The 12442-nt window shown below is 39.3% G+C and overlaps 1 protein-coding gene across 1 annotated transcript; it reads left to right on the plus strand.

Moving 5' to 3' along the window:
• The first annotated feature begins 826 nt into the window (after nt 1-826).
• On the plus strand, nt 827-4634 carry LOC132497790 (HLA class II histocompatibility antigen, DR alpha chain). The gene is made up of 4 exons (XM_060111279.1): nt 827-935; nt 3211-3456; nt 3898-4179; nt 4480-4634. Exons 1-4 carry the CDS (start codon nt 857-859, stop codon nt 4632-4634), a joined length of 762 nt encoding a protein of 253 aa, XP_059967262.1. The 5' UTR covers nt 827-856.
• Nucleotides 4635-12442: the final 7808 nt, after the last annotated feature.

Here is a 12442-nt window from a genome sequence, read left to right on the forward strand (position 1 = left end):
CTCTAGTCTTCCAGGTAACATAAGCTCTGCCCCATTTACTCTCTCTCAGGAAAGGTATGTGCCCAAAAGTCTTTTCCAATCTCAGGACATATTTAAGGTAATGGGAATTAGGAATAGGATTCCCCCTTTCCAGTCTACTATCTCCAGTAACCACTACCTACGTTCCAAGGTGTAGCTTTCCATACATCTCCAGCCTTGGGAGTGTTGGAACTCAGAGTTTCTCTTCTGATGTTCTCCTGAACTGTCAAGGATCCCAAACTCTTGGGCAGTGTTGGCCCCCTTGGAGTCTAGGACACTGGAGGGAGCCTGAAGCAGTAAGAGGTGCCTTAAGGGCAGCTCTGTCACCCAACACTGCCAAGATTCCGGCATTCCTCATAGCCTGACCATTTACCTTCTTTTTAGATGAACTACTGTCCCTTAAATAAATTCCCCGGCTGTCACAGCACAGAGACATGATCTGCCACTAACTCTCATCTTAGGATATTTCCATTGATTCTATTCTCACTAATGTGCTTCAGGCAGATCCATTGCTGGCACTTGGATTGGGATGAAAGAATCTCTGAGTGATTGCCCATCATTCTTGAAAACTCGATTTTTTTGTTTGGTTGTGAGTTTGTTTGATTGATTAAGAAGTTCCTTTTCATCTAATAAAGCATCACCTTTCCTGGACCCTTTGCAAAAGTCCATCCCTTAGCAACAGCAGTGTCATCTCAAACGATTTTTCTGATTGGCTGCAGCTCAACTGATTTTAAATTTTAATCATACTCTGACACCCTACATTCTCTTTACTTGTATTCCAGTCTGTTGTGACCCACCTTGAGCTCTACTGTCCCTCATCGAGACACCTAAAAAGAAAATGGCCATAATTGGAGTCCCAATACCAGGATTTTTCATCACTCTCCTGATAAGCCTTCAGGAATCATGGGCTATCACAGGTAAGTGCTGAAAGAATCAAAAGTAGGGATATATAAGTTCTGAGAGCATCAGAGAAGTGAATTGTGGACATTTGAAAGACAATCTTTGGAGTGAAAAAGAAGAGTGACAGGTATTTTCTGGGTCTAACTCTAACATTATAATAAATTGTAGTTAGAAGAGTTCTCTGCTCACCAGCAATTGAAGTAAAATTTAGATTAGAGAAGCAAAACTGAATTGTGTACTGATTAATACTATTGACTTTGATATAAGCCAAACTTTCAGGGAAATATTTTCTGACAGGCATTAACAAGATACCTTTCTGCTCTTTAACTTTTCATTCCTGGAAAATTAGTAAAAATTAAAAACTTCATGTAATTTCTTTTTTTTTTTTTTTTTTTTTTTTTTTTGCGGTACGTGGGCCTCTCACTGTTGTGGCCTCTCCCATTGCGGGGCACAGGCTCCGGACACGCAGGCTCAGCAGCCATGGCTCACGGGAGCAGCTGCTCCACAGCATGTGGTATCTTCCCGGACCGGGGCATGAACCTGTGTCCCCTGCATCGGCAGGCGGACTCTCAACCACTGCACCACCAGGGAAGCCCCCCTCATGTAATTTCATGAGGATTAAATCAGAAAAAAATATGAGATTTCTTGGCACCTGTTCTTAACTATTTTTGCCATGGTAGCTATCTTTTGGCCTGTCAATTCTGTCAGCCTATTTGGAGCACAGACATTATACTAAAGATCACTAGAAAGGAAAATCACCAAAAAGCAACCATTCACCCAAGGGAGGGGGAAGGGCAGGCATGCTGATATGAATTGCATTTAATTTACTGTCTCTTGGGACGGTGAAAACCCCAATTACAGTGGATCTTAAAAGGATCTTTGGTCGCTGTAACTTAGTAATATTCTTAAGAGAGTAGAAAAATGAGTAAGGAAGTGAAGTGTCTGATATTACTCTCTACCATCTCCAGAGCAAATATTGTGCCGTTGTGAAGGTGTATTGTGAAAAAACATTCTTCGCCCAGAGTGACCCCCAAAGAAGGTGGCAGGTAGACTGGAAATAAGTAAAGTAATAACATAGCTCCAAGACCCATGATGACAGTGTAGGTTTCTATTGCCCAGAAAGAGCCACATACAAGGATGTCTTCCAGCAAAGATAGCTTCCCTTGGAGCTAAAAGAGGAAGTTAGAATGTGTGTGTGTATGTGTGTGTGTGTGTGTGTGTGTGTGTGTAGCTGCAAATGCTAAATAAATCCCTAGGTTTATCAATGTACAGTCAGATTTTAAAACCCACCGCTCATTTACATGCACCACAGAGGCAGCATACTCTTCAATTGTAGCTTTCTTATGTCAAGTCCATTATTCCCTTGGTGTAGATTATTCTCACTATCAACCATAATAGAATATGTCCGTAATGATAGTCTCAATCTAAAGATCTTTAATATGCAAGGGAATGTTGGTGAGGTCAATCCAAATAAAATACTTCCCTCAGAGGGATGCAGGGTGTGGGTGTGGATACAGGAAAGTGAGTCCTCTACGATGCTACAATGTCTCAAACTTAATTATTTGGGTACTACAATCTCCAGTCATATATTCCATGCGTCTGGCCCTTAAACATAAAGCAGTTTCTGATGCTAAAGTACTTGTTGTAATCCCGATGATATACTAAGAAATTACTTAAAACTAGTCTCATTTCATCTTAAAAACAAACCCAACATAGAAGCAAAACCACAGTAGAATATAATGGGAAAACTACATATAAATAGATAAAGTAATCTACTCAAGATCACTAGGTAGCTGAATGAGAATTCGAGATTTAATTTGATTCCAGAGTTCAAACCCAACCTTTTAAACATTGTTTCTCTCTTCTTAGAGTTATGGTGCTCTGAGACATGCCCTGGGATTCTGGCTTAAATTATTTAATTCCTAGGTCAAGAGAGTGAGAGAACACTTCTCTTTTAGGGGCTACTGCTGGAATTCTAAAGAGGGAATCCTTTCTCAGGCAGTAACATAGAGCCAAACAAAAGCTTCACGAGACTCTAGTTTTTCAGCCCTCATTTCCTCAATCCACACTCTCTACATTGAACCTTTGCTTGTCCACTCCCAGCTCTGTTGAACACGAATGTCCTTCACCCAGGCCTCATCTTCCCACTCATCCCTACTCTCCATCACTCCTCCTTTCCACTTGGCCCTCTCTTTCCACTACCCCTGCCCACATGTGTGTGTCTCACATGCTGGGTTCTTCTTCAACTCTCTCTCCTGGTTCCCACCCTAATTCCCTTTCTTGTCTTTTCAGAGGATCATGTGATCATCCAGGCTGAGTTCTCTCTGGCCCCTGACCAATCAGGCGAGTTTATGTTTGACTTTGATGGTGATGAGATTTTCCACGTGGATATGGAGAAGAAGGAGACAGTGTGGCGGCTTAAAGAATTTGGAAATTTTGCCAGCTTTCAGGCTCAGGGTGCATTGGCCAATATTGCTGTGGGAAAAGCCAACCTGGACATCATGATAAAGCGCTCCAACCACACCCCAAACACCAATGGTACCTCTCTCTGCTGCACTCCTAGGCTTGGGAATTGTAGCTTTAAATAGATACTTCAGCTCTTTGTGTTATGTTACTGTGACTGCCTTTCCCTCCCAGGGACCTGTTCTTGCCATATGCAAGCTCCAAATTCTCATGCCACCAGCCCAAGAACTTTATGAGTTTGTTCCTTTCTTGATGTGCTCACATCTCGTCTCTAGCATCCACAGTCTCTCATAAAGTCATTGCCCTGAATCCATGCTGGGGGAGCCAGGAATGAGGTCCTTGGGTATCTTACACCTCAATGTTGGTTCCCGTTCATGGGGGAGGGTATCAGAGCTGGGTATCTGAGACCATGACACAGATTCTCAGGGCACAGTTTCAATTGCTCTTTCAGCCTTGGTGGGAGGGAGAAGGGCAGGGCTAAGCAGGGAAGGCTAATTTCTGTCACCTGTCCCCCAGTACCTCCAGAAGTGACTGTGCTCTCAAACACCCCTGTGGAACTGGGAGAGCCCAACATCCTCATCTGTTTCATCGACAAGTTTTCTCCACCAGTGATCAATGTCACGTGGCTTCAAAATGGCAAACCTGTCACCACGGGAGTGTCAGAGACAGTCTTCCTGCCCAGGAATGACCACCTTTTCCGCAAGTTTCACTACCTCCCCTTCGTGCCCTCAGCCGAGGATGTCTATGACTGCAAGGTGGAGCACTGGGGTTTGGAGGAGCCTCTTCTCAAGCACTGGGGTGAGAACCATCCTTCAATCCCCTGTATTTTACGGTTTTCTCCTGTGATGCATGTGTCTGGCCCTTTGGGGCCACAAGTCCCCTAACTGTTTCATAACAACTGCTCCAGTTCCTGTTCCTGGTCTCCCATTGCTCAGCTTTCCCCACTTCTAATCTGTAATTCCCTTAATACGTCATCCTGTCTTCCTCTTATTTAGTTGATGAAAAAAATATTCTTTTGACTAAGTACCCTATATTTGGTCCTAAGTGCTGCTTCCTACCACATGCATTACTTCTGTACTCTGATTTATTTTTCCCCAGAGTATGAAGCTCCAACCCCCCTCCCAGAGACCACAGAGAACGTGGTGTGTGCCCTGGGCCTGGTTGTGGCTCTGGTGGGCATCATTGTTGGGACCATCTTCATCATCAAGGGTGTACGCAAAGGCAACACTGTTGAACGCCGAGGGCCTCTGTGAGACACCTGCAGGTGGGTGTGATGTGGTCAGAGGAAGACATACATGGAATGATCCAGAGGAAGGAAACAGAGTGAGGGAAAGGACATGTGATGCCTTTAAGGGAAAACAAGTGCAAAAGTCATGGCCCTTGATTTATCTTTGCTGGACAAAATCAGACATTGCTGTTATCTCATATTCCAAAGCCTCACATTCCTATGCCCCTTTCCATACATGTGCCCCTAAAACCACACCTCCTGTCTTAGAACTTACCTCCAGTACCTAAAATAATTGTTTCACATTAGAATACTGAGTCCTGTGATCTGGGAAATTCAACTTCAAGATTAAGACTCTACCTGGTTTATATTTCCTGAGCAGGATATCTGTTCTGAAGCATTTCCAGAGCTTCACTCTTTGGGGTTTAGGGTAGATTCATTGTATGAAGTGGGAATCTCTTGGAGGCCAAAGCCTGTTTTTGCCCCTCCATTCTGAAAAATAGTGTCAGAAGGTCTAAGAGAAAGTAAAGCATGGTCTGCTCATTCATGCTTACTTGGAAGGTTTGAAAGGTTGTGTTTACAACAGGTCACACAAATACTAAGAGACTGTTCCAAAGTCAAAGGATTAAAGGTGAAGAGGAAGGAATCTGAAGGTGAGAGCTCAAAATATTCATCTTAAACTCTATAGTAACTGTGTGTGTCCTGCTACAGGTAATGGACTTCGTTAAAGAGAAGATCGGTGAAGACATTTCCGCTTTAATAGCTTTACAAACCTGGCAGTACTCCGATTTTTCACCTCAGTGACAGCAACCATCCTTCAGCACTTCCCAACACTTTAGCTACTCTAAGAGTAAAGACGCCTTCTACAATCTCCAAATTCTAATGTCTAGTTATTCCCTGTCTATTGCTCCTTCTTGTATTGGCTTTCCCTCCATTTTCCACTGTCTCTTTATTATCACCATGTAATGCCTTTGGAATAGAGCCCATAGGATCTTTTCTCTGCTATGGAACCTTTTGAATCTTCTATGGGCTATCTCTTGTATACTTATTATTTGGAGTTTCTTCTGACTGCAATTGTGATTTTTTCTGAATACAATAAACTTTGAGTGGGTCTTAAGTGGAGTTTTTGGTATCTGAGCCAATTCTTCATGGTGGCTGGGGAGTATATGTGATCCTTTTATCCTGAAATGTCTGAATGTTAAATGTATCTTATAGGCTCTGTAGTTAATCAGAAATAGCCCGGTTCATTAGGACCCAAGTCTCAGAGGATCTTCCAGCAATCCAGTTGCTGTGGTCTGGTCCACATATAGAAAACCCTAGAGTAGGGTTTATTTGTTGAGAGATGACTTAGCAACATGTTCATAATCTGGTTTGGATTCTTAAGCCTCCAAATCAATGAGATATCTGGATCTTCAGAGAGTGAATCTTAAATCCTAAGGAAGACTTCTGACAATGGATGAGACAGATGGTGGGGAACAGATGGTGGTGGAGCGGTGAGCAGAATAGAAGAGCCTTCATATACATAACAGGATTTCCAAATCAACACCACACATTTTAGATTTAAGGAGGCATGAGATTGGACACTGAGATTGACATTACCATTTTCTTTATTTTTTTAACATCTTTATTGGACTATAATTGCTTTACAATGTTGTGTTGGTTTTTGCTGTATAACAAAGTGAATCAGCTATACGTACACATATATCTCCATACCCCCTCCCTCTTGCATCTCCCTCGCACCCTCCGTATCCTACGTCTCTAGGTAGTCACAAAGCACAGAGCTGATCTCCCTGTGCTATGTAGCTGCTTCCCACTAGCTATCTATTTTACATTTGGTAGTGTATATATATTAATGCCACTCTCTCACTTTGTCCCAACTTACCGTTCCCCCTCCCCGTGTCCTCAAGTCCATTCACTATGCCTGTGTCTTTATTCCTGTCCTGACGCTAGGTTCATAAGAAGCATTTTTATTTTTTTTTGATTCCATATATATGTGTTAGCATACTGTACTTGTTTTTCTCTTTCTGACTTACTCCACTCTGTATGACAGACACTAGGTCCATCCACCTCACTACAAATAACTCAATTTTGTTTCTTTTTATGGCTGAGTAATATTCCATTGTATATTTGTGCCACATCTTCTTTATCCATTCATCTGTCGATGGACACTTAGATTGCTTCCATGTCCTGGCTATTGTAAATAGACCTGCAATGAACTTTGTGGTACATGACTCTTTTTGAATTATGGTTTTCTCAGGGTATATGCCCAGTAGTGGGATTACTGGGTCATATGGTAGTTCTACTTTTAGTTTTTTAAGGAACATCCATACTGTCCTCCATAGTGGCTGTATCAATTTACATTCCCACCAACAGTGCAAGAGGGTTCCCTTTTCTCCACACCCTCTCCAGCATTTATTGTTTGTACACTTTTTGATGATGGCCATTCTGACCAGTGTGATACCTCATTGTAGTTTCGATTTGCATTTCTCTAATGATTAGTGATGTTGAGCATCCTTTCATGTGTTTGTTGGCAACCTGTATACCTTCTTTGGAGAAATGTCTGTTTAGGTCTTCTGCCCATTTTTGGATTGGATTGTTTGTTTTTTTGATATTGAGCTGCATGAGCTGCTTGTACCCTTTGGAGGTTAATCCTTTGTCACTTGCTTCATTTGAAAATATTTTCTCCCATTCTGAGGGTTGTCTTTTCATCTTGTCTATGGTTTCCTTTGCTGTGCAAAAGCTTTGAAGTTTCATTAGGTCCTATTTGTTTACTTTGGTTTTTACTTCCATTTCTCTAGGAGGTGGGCCATAAAGGATCTTGCTGTGATTTATGTCATAGAGTGTTCTGCCTGTGTTGTCCTCTAAGAGTTTGATAGTTTCTGGCCTTACATTTAGGTCTTTAATCCATTTTGAGTTTATTTTTGTGTGTGGTGTTAGGAAGTGTTCTAATTTCATTCTTTTACATGTAGCTGTCCAGTTTTCCCAGCACCACTTATTGAAGAGGTTGTCTTTTCTCCATTGTATATTCTTGCCTCCTTTATCAAAGATAACATGACCATATGTGCATGGGTTTATCTCTGGGCTTTCTATCCTGTTCCATTGATCTGTATTTCTGGTTTTGTGCCAGTACCATACTGTCTTGATTACTGTAGCTTTGTAGTATAGTCTGAAGTCAGAGATCCTGACTCCTCCAGCTCCATTTTTCGTTCTCAAGATTGCTTTGGCTATTCGGGGTCTTTTGTGTTTCCATACAAATTGTGAAATTTTTTGTTCTAGTTCTGTGAAAAATGCCATTGGTAGTTTGATAGGGATTGCATTGAATCTGTAGATTGCTTTGGGTAGTATGGTCATTTTCACAAAGTTGATTCTACCAATCCAGGAACATTGTATATCTCTCCTTCTGTTTGTATCATCTTTAATTTCTTTCATCAATCAGTGTCTTATAGTTTTCTGTATACAGTTCTTTTGTCTCCTTAGGTAGGTTTATTCCTAGGTATTTATTCTTTTTGTTGCAATGGTAAATGGGAGTGTTTCCTTAATTTCTCTTTCAGAATTTTCATCATTAGTGTATAGGAATGCAAGAGATTTCTGTGCATTAATTTGTATCTTGCTACTTTACCAAATTCATTGATTAGCTCTAGTAGTTCTCTGGTAGCATCTTTAGGATTCTCTACGTATAGTATCATGTCATCTGCAAACAGTGACAGTTTTACTTCTTCTTTTCCGATTTGGATTCCTTGTACTTCTTTTTCTTCTCTGATTACTATGGCTAAAACTTCCAAAACTATGTTGAATAATAGTGGTGAAAGTGGGCAACCCTGTCTTGTTCCTGATCTTAGATGAAATGGTTTCAGTTTTTCACCATTGAGAACAATGTTGGCTGTGGGTTTGTCACATATGGCCTTTATTATGTTGAAGTAAGTTCCCTCTATGCCTACTTTCTGGAGGGTTTTTATCATAAATGGGTGTTCAGTTTTATCAAAAGCTTTTTCTGCATCATATGGTTTTTCTCCTTCAATTTGTTAATATGGTGTATCACATTGATTGATTTGCATATATTGAAGAATTCTTGCATTCATTGGATAAATCCCACTTGATCGTAGTGTATGATCCTTTTAACGTGCTGCTGGATTCTGTTTGCTAGGATTTTGTTGAGGATTTTTGCATCTATGTTCATCAGTGATATTGGCCCTTAGTTTTCTTTCTTTGTGACATCTTTGTCTGGTTTTGGTATCAAGGTGATGGTGGGCTTGTAGAATGAGTTTGAGAGTGTTCCTCCCTCTGCTATATTTTGGAAGAGTTTGATAAGGATAGGTGTTAGCTCTTCTCTAAATGTTTGATAGAAGTTAGCTGTGAATCCATCTGGTTCTGGGCTTTTGTTTGTTGGAAGATTTTTAATCATAGTTTCAATTTCAGTGCTTGTGATTGGTGTGTTTATATTTTCTATTTCTTCCTGTTTCAGTCTCGAAAGGTTGTGCTTTTCTAAGAATTTGTCCATTTCTTCCAGGTTGTCCATTTTATTGGCATATAGTTGCTTGTAGTAATCCCTCATGATCTTTTGTATTTCTGCAATGTCAGTTGTTACTTCTCCTTTTTCTTTTCTAATTCTGTTGATTTGTGTCTTCTCCCTTTTTTCCTTGATGAGTCTAGGTAATGGTTTATCATTTTCTTTATCTTCTCAAAGAACAAGCTTTTAGTTTTATTGATCTTTGCTATTGTTTCCTTCATTTCTTTTCCAATTATTTCTGATCTGATCTTTATGATTTCTTTCCTTCTGCTAACTGTGGGGGTTTTTGCTCTTCTTTCTCTAATTGCTTTAGGTGTAAGGTTAGGTTGCTAATTTGAGATTTTTCTTATTTCTTGAGGTACGATTGTATCGCTATAAACTTCCCTCTTAGAACTGCTTTTCCTGCATCCCATAGGTTTTGGGTCATCGTGTTTTCATTGTCATCTGTTTCTAAGTACTTTCTGATTTCCTCTTTGATTTCTTCAGTGATCTCTTAGTTATTTTGTAGTGTATTGTTTAGCCTTCATGTGTTTGTATTTTTTCAGCTTTTTTCCTGTAATTGATATCTAGTCTCATAGCATTCTGGTCAGAAAAGATACTTGATAAGATTTCAATTTTCTTAAATTTACCAAGGCTTGATTTGTGACCCAATATATGATCTATCCTGGAGAATGTTCCATGAGCACTTGTAAAGAAAGTGTATTCTGTTGTTTTTGGATGGAATGTCTTATAAATATCAATTTAGTCCATCTTGTTTAATGTGTCATTTAAAGCTTGTGTTTCCTTATTTATTTTCATTTTGGTTGATCTGTCCATTGGTGAAAGTGGGGTGTTAAAGTCCCCTTTGTTACTTTGTTATGATTGTGTTACTGTCGATTTCCCCTTTTATGGTTGCTAGCATTTGCCTTATGTATTGAGGTGCTATGTTGGGTGCATAAATATTTACAACTATGGATTGATCCATTGATCACTATGTAGTGTCCTTCTTTGTCTCTTGTAATAGTGTTTATTTTAAAGTCTATTTTGTCTGATACGAGAATTGCTACTCCAGCTTTCTTTTGAGTTCCATTTTCATGGAATATCTTTTTCCATCCCCTCACTTTCAGTCTGTATGTACCCCTAGGTCTGAAGTGGGTCTCTTGTAGACAGCGTATATACAGGTCTTGTTTTTGTATCCATTCAGCCAGTCTATGTCTTTTGGTGGGAGCATTTAATTCATTTACTTTTAAGGTAATTATTGATATGTATGTTCCTATTACCATAGTCTTAATTGTTTTGGGTTTGTTTTTGTCGGTCTTTTCCCTCTCTTGTGTTTCCTGCCTAGAAAAGTTCCTTTAGCATTTGTTGCAAAGCTGGTTTGGTGGTGCTGAATTCTCTTTGCTTTTGCTTGTCTGTAAAGGTTTTAATTTCTCCATCGAATCTGAATGAGATCTTTGCTGGGTAGAGTAACCTTCTTTGTAGGTTTTTCCCTTTCATCACTTTACCCATTTTCTTAACTTAACTGAAACTAATTTTTATCACATTGAGTTATTATGAAAATTTCAAATTAAAATGCAAGCAAAATAGTTAGATATCATGCTTAGTGATATTATAAATTCCATTAGATTTCTTCAAAATTTTTACAGACTATTGATAAAAATCTAAAAGAAGCAAAATAAAAATAAGCAAAACAAGCACAAATCATGGCAGCATGACCTGAAGGGTAGCAGAATATGCCACCACACAATATGCCTCTTTGGCATAAGGATTATTTTGACCTAACGGGTGGTTTTAGATAATAGAATTTAAATTCCTTGTTGGCCACAGGAGTCTGCGATACCAAATACCTCCTGCAAATACCTCTGGTATTGTAGAAACTCAAATACAAAAAATTATTAAGCCACTTGACTAAAAGAGATTAGTGCGTCTTCATGTACATTCTTTTATTTATTTGGTACAGAATGGTTTGGTTTATGGGGCCTCTGAATAGATGCCTATTTCAGTCTCTTGGTATTTTCCTTATGATAGCCATCATTGTTGTCTCCCTGACGAGCTGTGTTCTCTCAAGGGTTTTATAAGTGTTCACAGCACCATTAATACATCAGATTGTCTCACTGTGCTTTGAGAAAGAGAAACAAGATGAACAATGAGATGAACAGCAAAAACCTTCTTCAAAAGTGATTTCATAACCTATAAGTTTCACAGCGAAACAAGTCACCCTGATGATAACTGAGTGTGCTAGTAACAAACACATGAGAGGATGACCAAAAGGGGGGAATTGCTGAAGTAATTACACAAGGAGGCCATTAGACTGAGATGGCTTGAATGTCTTGGTAGCCTGCATAAGCAAACCCAAACCCAAGCCAGATCTAATATCTGTTAATGCACTCGTATCCCAGAAAATGAATTTAAGAGCAACCAGTCACAAACACTCAACTAGGCTTTTGCAAGTAAGGCGGCCACTTAAGTTATAACCAATCAAATAATTTCCTTTCTTTCCTTCTGCCTCATTTTTATAAAAGTCTTTCCCCCAGCTTGTGGTGATGGAGTGCTCCTAACCAATTTTGGTTTGGCACTGCTGGATTTGAGTTGATATTCCCTCAAATAAAGTCTTGAAAAAATTTTGGTGGGCCTCAGTTTACCAGATTGTAAATGATATTGTACACTTAATTTTTGTTTAATACCTTCATTGCCATATATAGAATACAAATCGATTTTTTGGGTTGATTTTGAATTCTGCAACCTTGATGAACTTTCTTATTAGTTGTAGCAGTGGGGTTTTTTTTGGGGGGGAGCATTCCTTGGAATCAAGAAAATGATACCATTTGCAATAGCATCCAAAAATGTCAATTATCAAGGAATAAATCTAATAAAAGATGAGTGAGATTTCTATAGTGGAAACTACAAATCATCATTAAGAGAAATTAATAGAACTACATAAATTATGAGAATACAAAGTTTGGAGATTGATCATAAGAGTAGATATTTTAAAGATGTCAGTTCTCTCTAAATTAATCTAAATTCAGGAAGAATCTCATTAACATCATGGCAAGGAATTTTGTTTGCTGGCTTCCTTGCTAGTTTTGTTTTGTTTCTTCACTGTTTTGGGGTTTTCTTGTTGTTGTTGTTGGTGGTGGTGGTGGTGGTGTGGGAGGATTGCCAAGCTGAATTTTAAAATTCACATGTAAATACTATAGTCTTAGATTAGCCAAGAAAATTTTGAAAAATTAGAAAAAAAACTGGAAGAAATTCAACACAAGATAATGAAAGCTATATGAGTTAACATTGTGTGATATATTAATTGATATAGTGTAGTGTTGGCTCAAGTATAGATAAACTGCACAACAGAA

Source organism: Mesoplodon densirostris, chromosome 10 (assembly GCF_025265405.1).
Source record: "Mesoplodon densirostris isolate mMesDen1 chromosome 10, mMesDen1 primary haplotype, whole genome shotgun sequence".
In the NCBI taxonomy this organism is placed as follows: Eukaryota; Metazoa; Chordata; class Mammalia; order Artiodactyla; family Ziphiidae; genus Mesoplodon; species Mesoplodon densirostris.